Source organism: Thermobia domestica, chromosome 7, assembly GCF_964235325.1.
Source record: "Thermobia domestica chromosome 7, izTheDome1.hap1.1, whole genome shotgun sequence".
Lineage (NCBI taxonomy): Eukaryota > Metazoa > Arthropoda > Insecta > Zygentoma > Lepismatidae > Thermobia > Thermobia domestica.
The window spans coordinates 265,465,579-265,483,007 of NC_137460.1; the positions used below are offsets into that span (position 1 = coordinate 265,465,579).

Here is a 17,429-nt window from a genome sequence, read left to right on the forward strand (position 1 = left end):
TGGATCATACCAATAAATAGAACTCTCAGAATCCTGATGTATGAGCAACTGACGAAACAATAAGAGTATTACAAGGCTGAACCCAACCCATGACCCGAGTAGCTGTTTGACCCGACTCGAGCTTAAAAGCTTGACCTGACCCGTAACACGAGTACATCTGACCCAACCAGACCCGTAACCCGAGTTACTGTGACCCAACCCGTGATCCGAGTTAGAAAGACCAGATCCGTGACCCGAGTTTCCCTCACCCGATTCGACCCGTTTGAAAGCACTAATAGTACACAGGGAACGCTGACAGTATTCTACTTTCTGCGAAAATGAAAATGAAGTGAAATCTTTAAGTTTAACGTCCCACGGTTATGCCGGTTAGGCTAAAGGAGACGGTGATAATGAGAAATGAGTGAATGAAGAAAGTAGAAGGAAACGAGAGAACCCCGAGAAAACCCACGAGCACGGTGTTTGTCCACCACAAAGTCCACACGGCGCGACCTGGGTTCGAACCAGGGACTGCAAGCACCGGAGGTGAACGCTCTACCACTGAGCCACCGCGCCCCCATTACTTTCTGCGAGTTACAACAGACTTTTGAAAATATAACTCGCACAAACTAGAATACTGTCAGCGTTCTCTCTTCGTATCAATGGCAAATCAAATACCAAAGTCTTATGCCATAGTGAACTAAGTTACAACTTGTATTAATATTATTGTATTTTGCACTATTATTTTGTTGTTACCCACTTAATATTCATCGTAGTTAAAAGATCAATATTTGTAACAAAAGATAGAAATAAAGCTATATTTTCAAGTGTTATGTAGATTTTTTGAAACAACTAAAACTTTAAGCCTCGATTTCTCGAAAAGCTGTTTTTGGCGGTTGGTTCACTTTGGAATGAGACCATCCAATTAAACTTTGTAATTTTTCATAATTTGTGATAAATTATCACTTTTGGAAACTGTGTGTGGTGGATAAACTCACATGAAAAGGTGATGTAACAATGTGGCAATCAACCTTTTTTGTGGTATTTGACATCCTGGGTTTCCAGTTTTACACATACTTGTTGACAGCTCGAAAATGGAGTTATGATAGTTCACTTTGGTTTCAGACAACTTAATTACTATTGATGCACTGTCACTATATATATATATATATATATATATATATATATATATATATATATATATATATATATGTAGTGGCAGTGCATCATATATATATATGTAGCATTTAACTTTTATTACTTTGATCTGTTTACATGACAAGAAGAAAAGACATCCTTACCTTATATCAGAAATTTCTTCAATTCTGCATTATCATGATAGAATTTTTTATTTAAGACATCTTTATTCACTGTACTTAGTATATCCCTTTCATACTTCATTAACATAAACGATTGAAGGTTGTCTTGTCCGAGGTTAGCTCTTAATCCTTATTTTATAATATTGAGTTTCAAGAAAAGCTTATTTACAACTTCCTTTCTACATGTGTAAGAGGGATAGTAAGGAGGAACTTGTACATTTTAAAGAGGTAAGTATAACATAAGGCATACATGTGATATTCATATATAATTTTGAACGCACACGTGAGGCAGGACTTGCAAGCTCACTTTGATTTCCTACATCCCGGGTTCAATATCGCTTCACCATGCTTCCTCTTCATACTCACTAGCTATATATTTAATATCATATTCACTCAAAACATCTCCTTGCGATGCCTTGGACTAAATATCTGCATTAAATTTTAGTTCTTCGACAGTTTTCCCTTTATCTATGCTACAAATTTTGTTCATTGCGTTTGAGGGTAGTTCGTCTTTTAAATCAGAAATCCGCCTTGGATCAAAACACACAAAGTCGTGGTAAAGGTTTTCGTGTTTCGAAATCCGGTTAGTCACACTTTGAATGATTTTGTTAAGGACATCACTGAAAACAAACAGTCTGAAACTTTTCTCTTCTGTATTCTCTGATTTCATGACATGCCAATTCAGAACATGCAACGATATAATATATTTGTGAATTACTTCCATTTTTCTTGTAGCTATTTTGGGCAAAGATACTACTTAAAAATGCACAATTTGTAGTTAAGAAGAAGAAGAAAAAACATAGAATATATGTTGATTTTAGATAGATAATCTGTATTTGTGGTTACAGTAATAAAATAAAATTTCCGTTTCGGTTTGCTATGGCAACTGGTACTTATTAATGGAGATTACAGAATAAAAAGTAGTTGTGGTGAATGTGATGTGTCTAATTTGAAAGTTATGCAATCAAATATACGTATAAATTAAGGGTGCCTGATAGTGGTGACTTATCTTAGTATTCGAACTGGGCTAATGTGACGAAAAATACGTTAAATTTAATTATAATGTTAGAATCGAACGATTACGTTCTATGGTTTGATATGATTTGATCACAGCAAAACGCATGCCTCCTACTGGTTTCTTCGGCACCTACTCCTCTCCAACTCCCTACTACCCGTACAACCTCCCGCTACGCGCGACACCCTATCTGCTACGCTCCTTGTGGATTACAAGGACATTCTTTTTGTTAACCAGAGTTACCTTATTGCGAACACCTGGTGTCAAATGACACGTAAATTCCGAGTGGTTAAAAACTCAGTTTCAGAACTAGAGCGCACTAACGGAAGCAACATACATATTTTGAATTTTGTATATAAGCACTATGAGAATCGTCAAAGTAATTTAAATTATATTTTTTATTACTTGTTTATGGTAATGAACAATTTGTTAAACCATTAATTTTTATTTTAACTGAGTGTGACGTGAAAATTCACGAAATATCAAAACTAGTGTAAGCATTAGCAAAACGAATTCACACCTGCAGAACTATTTCCAAACAAGCAAACGGAGTGAAATGAATAGTATATACCGTCAAGAAAGCTCAGATGATTAGTAAAATGTATTCGCATTAATAGTAATTGTATTTAAGCGCAGAACTCAACGTTAACAAACTCAAAACCAGAAACGTAATGAAACAACATAATGGTCTTACTTTTCTCCAGACACTATTATGTTTTCACCTTGAATTAACCATGAAACCATTGCCTTCAGCAATCTTACAAACACACAAATCTTGAAAGATAAGGTTGGTAAATACTCTTTACATCTCTTATACGGTACAGCTTCTATACAGTATTCATCCAGTATAAGGTACAACTTCTACACAGTATTCATCTTAACTTCTTTCTCCATAACTAAACGCAGCGAAATGATAGCTATTCCATAATAAGTTACTAGGTTTGGAAACACACCTGCTCGAATCACAGGTAGCGTAGTGAGTTATCGAAGTTGCCAGAAGCCCATTTTACAACTTTAACATTTGTAAAGAAAAGTTTAATCGAATATTTCTGATTCAGGCCTATACATCCGGGATAACAATGCTACCAACTTGAAATGTACAAAATATAGCTAGAGGACCAAATATTTAAACATGTAAAAATTTTACCCTGAAATCCAAATTGAAAAGTTGCATATAATACAATTCAAGGATAGAGTAGTCACATAGATTGATTATTTGATCTCTGTGGGTTCAAACTTCAGAAAAACGATCATACGGCATTTCATATATTTGACCCAAAAGGCGTTGCTTGTAGGATACGCAAACCGTTGGCCACTAAGTTAGTTCGACGCTGATTTCTTCCGACGTTTGGTCTACCATGCAGTAACATGTTTAATCATATTCGGTATTTAATCTTCTGGTATAAGAATTATAGGAACCATGACCTGTAAACATTTCCATCGTTTCATTGTTTAAATCTCTTTTCCCTTTCCTAATTTTAATGCTCGGTATATATTATTCCAATTTGTTTTTTTCTAATTACTTTTACCATGATATGCATTTTCTTTTGATGATTGCGTTTAGCTACATAATCTGAATTGTTCCAAATATTTCTTAAATGTTCACTTATTTCTCCTTAATCCAATTTTTTATTACTTGTCCTAGTCAGCTAACCACTAACATTTAAGAGGACTGGCGTTCTAAGAAATAGTAGCTCCTTCCTCCAGTTGAATACTTTTAGTTTATGCCTGATAGCTGGACACCGAACACAGCAATACGGATGCCCCGAAATATGACATGCCAGTATATTTCTCCAATTGGAGGGAGAAAGAATGAATATTTGTCCATCAGTTAGAGACGCACTAGACAGATTTGATAAACTACATTCACGTTGAATTCTAAGAGAGGAAAATTAATGCAAACAAAATGAATATAATAATATGCATCATGCTGAGACAGAGAAAGCATGGACAGAACAACGAAATTTTTACTCTTAAGCATAGACAGTCTGCGTTTCCCTCCTGCTCCATCTTTCTGTTTTGGGTTTTTCTATTTCCTTTAAGGAATGAATCGCTTTCAGTTGCAATAGCGAACGTAATTTACAATGCTCAACTCCTTGAAAAACAAACTGTAGTTCCAGGCTGAGAATCGAACGGAGAATATTTAGAATGGGTCTCACACGCTGTCTAAGTACGTGCGCAAACTAAGGCGTATGTTCAAATCAGCCATAAAACTGCACACTGCCATATAGTTGCCCCCGGTTCCATTTCAATTTTTAAGTTTATTTACGGCTTTTATATGTTTATGGGTTTACATCTAGCTTCAAAAAAAAAAAAAAAAAAAAAAAAGACATTGCATTTGTAGATCAAGGTCAGGCAAATTTAATCCACTATCTTCAGAACTTACTGTAGCGTCTACATATATGTAGGATTAATCGAGAATTTCCATTGAGAGAAACTAAAATATCAAAATTGGAAGCACTTTGAATGTGGTATTACCGCACAATGTTGCGTATATCATCGACCGAAAGAAAAAGAAATGAATAAGACTAAGGGACAAGGACAGTACAGGTCATGAAAAAAAAATAGGAAAAAGAAGAAACACTATGCTTTGCCATCTTATACAGTACTCCGATTGGTTCATATGCACATAACGAGAAATGCGATAGGAATACGAGGAAGAAGAAGACCAAGGATACAATATATAGACAGTTACGAAGAAGAGACTTTATCAAGTTTTAAAACTGATCTCCCAAGGTGGAGAAGAGTTTCAAAATTTCCATATTGCCCACCTACCTATCGTAGGGTTAACATGGTGGAATCGACGATTTAAAGAGTGATTTCCCAAATTTAGTGTACTCACACTAGTTCTTTAAGGATGCTTAGATAGTTGATTTCATAAATCTACCTAGCTAGTTCCACCTCTTGAAGAAGGTGTACTCATCAATAATCCATGCGGGAATGACTTTTCTGAACTTTGTTATGTAATGTTTTGACAGCGTAAATAAAACTTCGAAAATAAGACTTACAAGCTCTCGCATGAATACGTCGGAACTAGGTCGTGTTATTTTTTGAAATAAGCCGCGTTCAAGTATCGACTGGTACAAGCTATATTTTACTCTCAAAACACACTAGTTTGTTAATAATAATTTGTTTTCTCCTTTTCTTGTAGATATCTTAAATTTTATTGGCCAGTGCTTAGTGGAGGCTAGTGTTGGTGAAATATCTTTACACTTCTATTTCTTTCTTTTAACTGCGTGGGTTATTCCTGTGGCCATAAAATCGTGGTTTTTGTCGTTGTTAGAACCTTGTAAATATAATCGTAACGTTCATAATGATTTTCGCTGTTTTTCCAAAAGTTTACACATGCTTTCTCTCACTTGTGTGTTGCGTTTATCCCAGCTTTGCTACGGCAAATCACGATTTCGTCCGTACCTACGCTGTGTCATAATCCGAAGCTGCGAAGAACGGTAGACAAAACATAGATACCGTAAAAATGGAAAAGTAAGCAAATGATCAAATTAAGCTCAGATATTAACAAACTAAAATTATCTTCTGGTGCAAATCATACGACCTAGTTAAACTGTGCAGAAAATGTGATAATACTGAATGTAATTAACAGAAATTAAAAGAACATCAAAAAGTTACAAATAAAAAAGTAGCTTTTACTGTATATATTTTCGGCCGTGTTAACTTTTTTTCTTTTAATACTGTACTGTGTGGCACAATTGATCAATAAAGTTTTCACTTACTCACAATAATCTTCGACCGGTCAACTCCTTCAGAGGCGTTGCAGTTAATAGGATCTCAGGCATTCCCCGTCGGATTATCCCAAGGGTCCCCTGGAGTCCTCTACAGATAGTAATAAGCGATCGTCCAAGCAGGCACAATTACTCCTTCCTTTTCAATTATATGGAGCCAGAATTTGACACACAAAACTGAAATTACAAACGATTGTTAGGGTGCTAACACATATGTACTAGTCACTTCACTGCTGATTTCTGCACAATATTAGAAAAAATTATTTTACACGGAGGCCTATGAAAATATCGTACAACCACTGATGATAAAAAAATGGCTCTCACGTATGCAAACGGTGATTTAGCTTGCGAAGCTCAATCCGTACAATTGGAGAACTCATAAAAGTATAACATGTGTTCACTTTGGAACAAAGCACCCCACTGTTTAATCCTAACAATCGTTTGTAATCTCAGTTTTGTGTGACAAACCCGAAAATAAAATAGCAAGATATTTCGATAATACCGAAAATAATAAAAGATAAAAGGGGAAATAAAAGAAGTTAAAACGGCCGAAAATATATACAGTAAATCCTACTTTTTTATTTGTAACCTTTTGATGTTCTTTTAATTTGTATGAATCATATTTGGTATTATCATATTTTCTGTAAAGTTTAACCAGGTTTTGTGATTTGCACATGATAATTTTAGTTTGTTAATATCTGAGCTTAATTTGATCATTTGTTCACTTTTTCATTTTAACGGTATCTATGTTTTGTCTGCCGTTCTCCCAAGCTTCGGTTTATGACACAACGTAGGTACGAAAGAAATCGTGATTTGCCGTAGCAAAGTTGGGATTAACGCAATAAACAAGTGACAGAGAGAGAGAGAGGGATGTTTAAACTTTTGGGAAAAAAGCGAAAATCAATATGAACTTTACGAATACATTTACAAGATTCTAACAACGACAGGAAACACGATTTCAAGGACACAGGAATAAGCCACGCAGTTAAAACAAAGAAATAGAAGTGTAAAGATATTTGACCAAAACTAGCCTCCACTAACCACTGGCCAATAAAATTTAAGATATCTACAAGAAAAGCAGAAAACAAATTATTATTAACAAAATAATGTGTTTTGAGAGTAAAATATAGCTTGTACCAGCCGATACTTGAACGCGGTTTATTTCAAAAAATATCACGACCTAGTTCCGACGTATTCATGCGAGAGTTTGCAAATATTATTTTCGAAGTTTTATTTACGCTGCCCGAACATTACATAATAAAGCTAAGAAATGTCATTCCCGCATGGATTATTGGTGAGTACACCTCCTTCAAGAGGTATAACTGGCTTCGTAGATTTATGAAATCAACGTTCTAATTATCCTTAAAGAACTAGTGTGAATATAGTAAATTTGGGAAATCACTCTTTAAATCGTCGATTACATCCTGTTCACCCCAACCATAGATAGGTGGCCAACATGGAAATTTTGAAACTCTTCTCTACCTTGGGAGATCAGTTTTAAAACTTGATAACTTCTCTTCTTCGCAACTGCGTATATACTGTATCCTTGGCATTCTTCTTCCTGATATTTCTATTGCATTTCCCGCTATCAGCATGGTGACCATATCGGAGTGCGGAATAAGAAGGCAAAGCATGCTGCTTCTTCTTTTTCCTATTATTTTCATGATCTGTTGTCCTTCATTAGCAACCCCTAGTCCTTGTTCATTTCTTTTTCTTTCGGTCCAGGATATACGCAACATTGTGCGCGAAGATCACATTCAAAGTGCTTCTAGCTTAGATATTTTAGCTATTCTCAACGGAAATCCTCGATTAATCCTACATATATGTAGACGTAACAGTAACTTCAGAAGATAATGGATTAAATTTGCCTGACCTTGACCTACTAATCCAAAGTTTTTTATTGTTTTAATTATATTTTACTCACGCATTATCCTGTCGATTTTAAGACAATACTGATTAGAATTAATCCCGAAGGATTCATCCAAATAGTAACATTATATTTGACTGAAGATAAAGTAGCTTTTTCATTCAGTCCCAGCTCTTTTAGGATTTCCATTTTTATGAGCTATATGCTGTTAGAGTAATTTTTAAACTCAGAAAATATCTTTAAAAATAGAAGGAAACGAAGGAAAAAGGGGTTGAGTTTAAACTTCAGAGACGATACATTAAAAATGCATAATCATAACCTAGTGAGTTATGATTAACCAGAAAAGCGAGGCAACGGAAATAGACAATTACAAGAAGTAAAAAGACATGAGGCAAGTGCCCTAGATAAGACTGTAAGTAGTCGACACAGAAACGGAGAATGCAGGCTAAAATTTTAAAAAGAAAACAATAGTACAAATTAAAGAAATCCAGGTTTGTTAATGCAGATTCTTGTAAAGGGTGATGCATAAGCTTAAAAAGGACACGCAAGCCTGTATCTTATGAGCTTTGAGCCATCAATAAGTGCTAATCGAACAAACGTCAATTTCATTTGAAATGTAAAATCTAACTTTAATTTTTAAGCTTTCACTCGTGAACTTCCTAATTTTATATAGAATAACTCAGCGTTTACAGCTTCAAGTGCAAAAATATGGACCTGTCGAAAAAGTCAGTATGAAGTATGGGAAAAGCTATCGATACACAGAAGTACTGACAAAATGATAGAAAACTCATTTTTTGGTGGAATACGATCGAAAATATTGTGAAAAAAATCTTAAAATTGAGAAAAGGTGCAAATTAAAGAAAGAGAAATATACGTGGAAACACAAAATATATCAGAAAATTGATACACAGGCAAACTATAAATCATTAGCTCCATAACCTTATCGTCTGTCTTGGTTCCTTGTACTCTCACGTTTCTGCAATTTCGATTGGATCATAGAACATATTCCCCCATGTAAGAAATATAATAAAAGTGGACATAAAATATATTCTCCTGTGTAAGAAATATAATAAAAGTGGACAATAACTTTTCTTAAAGCAGTTTATATCTTTCTCACATAAAAACTTGGACTCAACCATTATCGTGATTTTCTAATGTAAACCTGCATTCAAGAATGAAATGCAGCTTAGACGGTGTAGTTTTCTATCCTACTAAGAAATCTTGTTCGAATTTGTTACTTGATAATTTCATGTTTACGATCATATTCTTAATGTGGACTTTACAGGGCTAATTTATAAATAAATCAGTAACCTTTCGCTGGCATTTTATGAGTACATCTCATTAACTCACAATCAAATTTGTTAACATCGCTCTGAAATGAATTTAAATAATAATGATGATGTCAGCCTAAAGGATTTCTATATAGAAGAACGAAAAGTCGTTTATGATTATAAGTTAATACACTTTTCAACAATACAACGAGAACATTATCTGATAAAATGCTGCTGCCCCATAACAAAAATTGACACTAACGTTACTTAGAAAACGATTTGTAGTCAAAATGATCCCCCCCCCCTTTAAAGGGAACCCAAAAAGAAGAAACCGACGTCGGGCACATTTTTTAAAGATATCAAGCTTCTATTTTGTTAAAAAAAATACTTTGCATAGCTATTTTGTATTGAGAAATCTATTCTTAATCTTCTATTCCAAAACTGTTCTTAAATAAAAAATACAAAATCTGCGGAACTTGAATCTACGGCCATTCTCACTTCTGTCTAAAATCTAAAAGCAGAGTAAAAAAATTTATTTCACTCCCCTAATAAGAAAGACATGATCTCAAACTACATTCTCTGCAGATAGAAGCAAAATAACTGGCAATAGCTGCTAAATATTGAAAGATGTTTCAAATAGAATGGTTGGAAATTTTTTTATGATTTGTACCTGGGATATTCTTACATTCTTTTATATTCCCAAACAAGATCCTTCGCTTAAAAGAAGTGAAACGATCTCAAATTATACCATCCGCAGAGTAGGAGCCGTTCTGATTACCAAGTTTAATGCTACGATCAAAATTTCTTTCATTGTTTGTCAGTACGGACATTAACACTTCCTTCTTAATTAAAAAAAATACTCACTTGTTACTTGCCTCTTCTACTAGGAATAGCAGTATGTCAAACATATACTTCTACGATTGGCTCCAAGTAGCGCAAGCAAAAATTGGTATTTGAAAGCGCTTGAAATAGAACGAATTGAAACTTTCTTTGTAGTTTCCACCTAGAGATGTTCTAACAGATATCTAAATTGTAAAAAGCACAATCTCTTATTTTGTTAAACTTATCTACTAAAAATGAAAAGAAATAAGTTATTTATTCCGTAAAGTTGGTTGTAGAATAGTTGCAAGTAAAAGGTACAAATCCCATTCAAGTTAGGAAAATAATCCCAATCCTTTTCTTGAAATATTATCAAACTTGTGATTGGTAATAACAGTTTTTCCCCTTCTCAACACAAAGGATATAATTTGAATTGTCTTATCCGTAATAACTGAGGGAAACACATTTTGCTATATGATACAATATAAAAGATACAAGTATGTCCGTAGATAACAGAAACTACAATTATCCATTTTTTCTATTCTTTATCTATTCTAAATTTTGACCTCTCATTTACGCGCTCTGAGGAACTGGCATGGAAGTGTTTCACTTCAGATCACGTTATCGCTATCCGGTGAATGAAATAATTAATTATTTTCTATAATCTAGGGAGGTAAGTAACAGTTATAAAAATATGCTCAATCGTTTTTGCAGCATGTTTTGAATGTGGATGTAATAATAGCGTGAGTTCAGCTTTTTATCATAGGGTTTATAATTTGAAATCACACCATTTAAAAGACAACCGAAATGACTTATAATTTTCGAGGATGTTACAGATATGAATCACAAACAATTTTTTAACTTTTTATTTATTTGAGACGTATTTCCAAACTGTATTGATTATTGATGCCATTTTCGATTCCGAGTGGTGAATGTTTTAAAGATCGTTATAAATATTTTTATATATCATTGGAATCATTATGTATTGTCTTCTATTACTCAATAGGTTGTGATTAATTATATATATGTTTTTCGGTTATATCTTTGGTATGCTATGTTAAACAAATGATACACAATACGAATTTTTTGCGCAGTATTACGTAAAAATGCTTATTATAATACTGTACAAACTTGTATTTTACCAGGTGCCAGACGAAATAGCACTAGCTTCAGGGGAAAAATGCATATAGAAAGAATTTTGAAATAAGAAACTGATGAGAATAAATAAAAAAATTAAAAAAAAAACATTCTTGCGATTTTAATGTCTGTTCCCGGTACATTTCCAATTCCTTATCGTAATTATAATAATAACTATTATTATAAAAATTAAGCAAAATAAATAACAAGGAGCAACATTTACTGCTCCAGAAGACTATGGATTCAATACAGATAGCCGCCCTATTTCATCACTTTCTCATCTCTACTCTTCCTAATATTTTGGGGTCTTTCACATCTATAGTACCCTTCTCCATAATGTTAGTTGTAAGTGCATATTAACTTGCTGTTATAAATTAGTCTACGAATCGAGCTTCATACTCCGAACGTGATGACAGAGAGAGAGACAGAGTAAATTAACAACATTTTCGCACGTCCTTTTTTCAAGTTAAGGTATACCAAATAATCATATGTAGCCTACTGTTTATTCAAAATTATGATGTCTTGCATAAAACTACTTTGAAGTACCATAAGACGGGGTTACTTTCCACAAAATTTGAAAAGAGATTTACAATTTTCTGTCGGGAAAACCATGAACAGTTAAGAGTTAGTTTCAACTGCAACCGTAACATAGAATATGTAATTGTATTTTGGCTACAATATTGGCGGTTAAAATCAGTTCCAATTACAGGGAAAGTTTGTTGTTGTAGAGGTATTAAAAGCAGTCACTGTAAATGCTGATAAATTTTAAAAGATATCTATATGAATTTCCCTCAAAGTTAGTTTAGTAGAATACTACCAAGTATAGTGGAACTTTGATGCAGTAGCTGAAATTGAAACGTGTAACGTTTTATAGTCATAAAAAACGTAAAACTGGGAGAAGGCGTTTCAGCCTCTCCTAGCGGTAATTTTGCACCGGTCCAAAATAACGCTTAGATAGGAAATTATTACCACTGAAGCCTCCTGTGTTTTAAATTTAGGTAAATTTTCTATTTTGGTAGATGTCGGAATGAATTTCTTGTTAGAAAAAATAAATTATGAACTGCGTCGTATCCAGAAAAGTAGTTTGACAGAGCCTTTATTCAAAAAGAGTGTTTAAGAAATTACTAGATTTTGGGAGTGGGCTTGTAGCTTATACATGTAGGAATCACTAACAATAGGTTTTTATGCAAATCTTTACTTTCAGTCAAACAGTGACTGCAACCTATTCATCTGATCCGGTTACCAGATCAGTTTAGGAATCATTCCTCAACTGCTCCCGGAACCGGATCAGACGAGTTGGTTACAGTTACTGTCCGAGTCAAAGTAATATACAATGTTAAGAATTATGCTATAAGAACAAGGGCCAAAATGTTACTAAACGCTATTCCTAACCAATTCAGGTGAAGCGGTGACTATCAATATCGATATCTAAATAGGGCCTACTGCTCCCCAGCCACCACCCAAGTGCCATAAAAGCATCCCAATAAAACAATATTTATTCAAACCAGTACTATAAAGCTAACGTAAGAGGGAAAATTTAAAAAAATAAAAAAAAAAAACAATCATCACTAATTATAAATTAGTGCAGCATGACGAGGAAAAATAAATTACATCTCACCAAGATAATGCAACCACCAGCAGCAAAAGAAATACTTTGACAAATACTCAAATGCAAAGCAAATCAAGAATAAAATTAATATCAATTAAAAATGGAAAGCACTCACCGTTTCGCCATACCAGAACACTCATAAATAATGAACTCATAATTGATGATTCATGAAAAAATAAGATAGCAAGAAAACATGCGCAATACTCAAGTTCACATTACTGAAAAATGTTCCTTTCCGCGAGCACACTTGTTATTATTACAAACAAGACTAACCAATAAACGCCCATTTTTACCATACATCGGAAATATCTTCAGCCTTCTACCACAACCATGATAGGTTTTCTCTAACTCAATTAAACCACACAATGCTGCTAAGCGATATGAGTTACCTAGGTTAATATCCGAATCTAATACAAACTTATTAAAAACGACAAGTTCAAATTCTTTGTATTAAATTCATGTTACGGTTTCTCAATCGCACTTGCTAACTTGAACGTCGCCATGAAACGAAAATTCGCTCACCGCATTCCACACATACAAGCAGACAGAATATTTGACGTTGCAGAAACAAACTACCATATGACTGTACAGAGACACTCAGTGAGAAAAATATGAACTACCACCAACCTGTTTACAGTTCATGGTTTTACCAACAAAGGACTGAAACTCTTTTCATATTTTGTGGGAAGTAATGCCCGATGTGCAAAGTAACTCCGTGTTACCACTGTAAGCTAAATGAAGTATCAAAGTTCAATGTGGAAAAACATGACACAAAACTAGAAAAATGTTTGGGAAAGAAGGAATCCATATAATTAAGCAATTACGTCCCTAATATATTGTGTTAATTTAAAACACAAATATACAAGCAAAGAAAGCAATTCAGGATGTTACCCATAAAACACTTTGGAACGTATAAGAACACATTCAACACGTAAGACATGTAAGTTTATTCTAAATACAGAGTTTAGAGCTATCCTCGATTACCAACAGTCTGCGTAATGCCCTAATCTGAATAGCAGTCTTATTTTTACCGACCATCACATGGTGGTTAGCGTTGTTTGTACAATAATTCATATATCATGTACGTTCACTAAGCCGATAAAGTGATCCTATATTGAGAAATGGAGGTCCATACCCTAGAAATGATTCCTGGGAATGTAAAAAGTCGACTTCCTTGAAAGAAATGATTGCAGCTATGAAATGGATTCATGTATGGACCTCTACAATTAATGAAGATCCATTGATGGTTAAAATATTGGTAATTGTTAAGAACAGCTACTTCTTATCTCCCATGCACGAGGATACTTCTTACTATTGCACTAGCTACAAAATTGATTCTATTTGATGTACAAGTGGTAATGCAACACAGAAAAAACCAAAATCATGTTGTATTCACACTCCAATATGAAGTGAGAATGCAACGTGATCTGGGTTTCTTATGTGTTATATTACCACTTGTACATCAAATAAAATCAATTTTATAACTAGTGCAACACTAAGAAGTATCCACGTGCACGAAATATGCGATATGCGTTCAATTGCCCCCACACATACTCATACATTAAGTACAAGGGCACTACACATATATATTAAGTACAAGGGTACTACACAAACATATATATTAGGTACAAGGGCAACATTTAAAAATGCAACGAAAAGGAGAATAACGACCAGGAAGCATTCATTTTCACACACCTCAAATGGTTAAAGGATTACAAGGGCACTACAGGGATAAACATTTAAGTACAAGGGCCAAATTAAGAAATGCAACGAAAAAGAGAAAAAGGGTCAGGAAGCATTCATTTTCACATACCTCAAATTGTTCAAGGATTACAAGGGCACTACAAGGATACACATTTAAGTACAAGGGCCAAATTTAGAAATGCAACGAAAAAGAGAAAAAGTGCAAAGAAGAATTCATTTTCACATACCTCAAATGCTTAAAGGATTATAAGGGCACTACAGGGATACACATATAAGTACAAGGGCCAAATTAAGAATTACAACGAAAAAGAGAAAAAGGGCCACGAAGCATTCATTTTCATATACCTCGTATGATTCAAGGATACAACCGAGCGAGTTCAAACTGTCTTCTTTCCCTTCGAGGTAATTCTTATTTCAACAACATCTACTCAATAATATTCCATGAGTCACACACTCACATAACTATAATCACTGCTAATCACTCCCCCCGACATTTTTTTCTTACCGTGTTCTCAACACATTCCACGTGCACGTTGTCGCCATATTACTCTGCCTCCTTCTCCACTCAGCTGCCGCCTATATCAAACTGCGCAGACGCACTTCCATGATTCAATGACGTCACATAGAACATTTGAAAAGCGCAAAACGCCTATGTAAATACACAACGTTGACAACACAACGAGAGCGGAATACACACACGTCTTCTTTAATTTCAAATCACTCATTAACTAATTAAAATTGGGTATATTACCAACTTTTTAAGTAGGTAGATATTCAATGAATAATTCCTGAAAGTATGGCGTTTCTCGTCCTTCCCTAAATGGGAAGTACGGCTCCTTAACTATAACCAAAATATTCTTTATCTTGTATTTTCCTCATGTCTTTCGAAGCCCACCGGAAAAATGAAGCTAGACACATTTGACCTAAATCCTAAGTAAAAAATAAAACCTCCACAGTTTTTGTTCCAATATAATACATTGCACGTTTAAATTTGGAAAATTTTACGATAAATACCATTCTCACGATTTCTTATTTTACATAAGTCTCCATATAAATAAAACAATATTGACGAGCACCCATATTTTAAATATGTGCAACAATTAGTGAGAAGTGTCTAATCAATAATAAAGAATTAATTATTTTATCAAAATATGAACTACATAAGATTTGTATGAGTCGTGTCGATCTTATTATTATTTTTATTTGGTATACAACTAGTCTATGTGTGCCATGCCATTTCCAAATTGTATGTTTCTAACTTACGTTCGAGATATATCCCATACCTAAATATTTTTCGTGAAGTATTGCTTTTAACCAACAAAGGCTCCGAACGCATGTAACCGTTTTATCAATCTGAGCCAATTAGTATATAAAGAATTGAACATTACCTTTCTGGACGAACTGAATTTAAACTTTTTGTTGTTAATTGTTGGGAGTCATTAGAGTACAACGCGCAAGTCTCCTGAACCACTATTTTTCTTAGCGTTTCTATATTACTTTCAAATTCAGGATCTTCTTCTACTGCTAATTCTGATTTCACCCTATCAACGTTTAGTTTCATATCCAAAGAACGCATAGCTGTATCCTTGTCCATTGTTTCCTCTCCTTCCGTTGTAGATAATATTAACTCTTTCTTGTCAGTCATCAGTTCGTATGTCCATCCTTTCCCTTCGAGTGGATCTTCCTGAGGTAAGTCATAATCAAGTTCTTCTTTGCACATCAATTCCAACTTAACAGATGCCTCACCAGCCATTGTGAATTAAAATATTACAAGAATTTAGCACTGTTCTTATACTTCCCTTAAATTTTATGTTGCCAGTGTTAATGAAATTATTTACAACAACGCTCACAAAAGCAACTTTATATTTCCAATCTTCTTGTGTTAGGGCTTATTTCCTTATTCACGATCGTTCTCTCGGCCATTGTTTGTTTGTTTATAGCAGCCGGAGGAAAGCCAAATAGAACCCGGATGAATTCTATTTTAATTCAGATTTCGTTCAAGTGAGATCTTTTGTCGCTAGTGTAGCTCACTCTCGCATACCGCTATTCTGTTGTTTCAGAAGGTATCCATCCATTTTTATCGTTTTAGCGGGAATAGCAAATCCTTTATTTCTGTATGTCATTGCGGTTTGGTTGACTGTCGAACTCTCGTTTCGTATACTAAATTTATTTAATATACGGGCTATTATTGCTTCAAGTGCTACTTTTAGTTGTGACTTGTGCCGCGACTTAAGATATTTGGTGCGAACAATTTAATATTTTAACACAATTTGCCACTTCGGAACAATAAATGGTCGTGGTTTTGTGTGTATGTGTAAGTGTCTAGTGGAATAGGACGTTGATTGTCTGTGCCATTTGATAACAGTCCTTACCACCACTCACGCGCCTACTGTAACTATTGGAGAGAAACTTACAAGTTTGAGATCTCTTGCCCCAACTACTACCCAATACCCCCCACAATACCCAGGGCTCTTAAGCAGCACGTGCGCTGTCATTCTCTTCAATGTTGCCGTACTTCCGTAACCTTTCATAAACTGAACAAAAATAAGCATTTAAAAAAAAGCAATAAATAGAAGATTAAAGTTGGGTTAGATTTTCAAGTAACGGGATCGTAAATCTCTATCAAATGTCTCAAAAAAAGAAGGGAGAGTTTTGAGGACTTTCCAGATTCCAACAAAAGGACATCTTTAACTGTGTCTGCTAGTATACCAGGTCAGGCAAACTCTTCCCTTGTAAGGAGACCATAATTCCTGTATGGTACGCAGGTGGCAGCACCTAATCGAAAATGGGTGGATATAAAGCGAATAACCTTCTGTAATTTCTAGCAAGTACCTAGGTATATAGTAGTACGGAAGGGCGCCCGTTTCTCTGTAAATTTGGTGGAGGAGCACTCACACGCAGAAGGTATATATATGAGGATCTTAAGACAATTTTCATTCAAATTATGCCAAATATTACATATTCATAAATAC

At 34.5% G+C, this 17,429-nt stretch overlaps 1 protein-coding gene across 5 annotated transcripts in view; it reads right to left on the reverse strand.

The window, feature by feature from the left end:
* Positions 1–16,842, reverse strand: part of LOC145690891 (uncharacterized) — a 98,226-nt gene extending 81,384 nt beyond the window's left edge. The window contains exons 1-2 of one of the 5 annotated variants that reach the window (XM_081766301.1): positions 15,846–16,739; positions 6,150–6,227 (exon numbers count right to left, since the gene is read on the reverse strand). In XM_081766301.1, coding sequence (XP_081622427.1) covers positions 6,194–6,227; positions 15,846–16,210 — 399 coding nt within the window. In that variant the 5' untranslated portion in view covers positions 16,211–16,739 and the 3' untranslated portion in view covers positions 6,150–6,193. Of the gene's footprint in view, positions 1–6,149; positions 6,228–14,962 lie in introns of those variants that run through there. The other 4 variants (XR_014132295.1, XR_014132296.1, XM_081766300.1 and 1 more) reach the window with 4 other exon arrangements.
* Between the last annotated feature and the right edge of the window lie 587 nt (positions 16,843–17,429).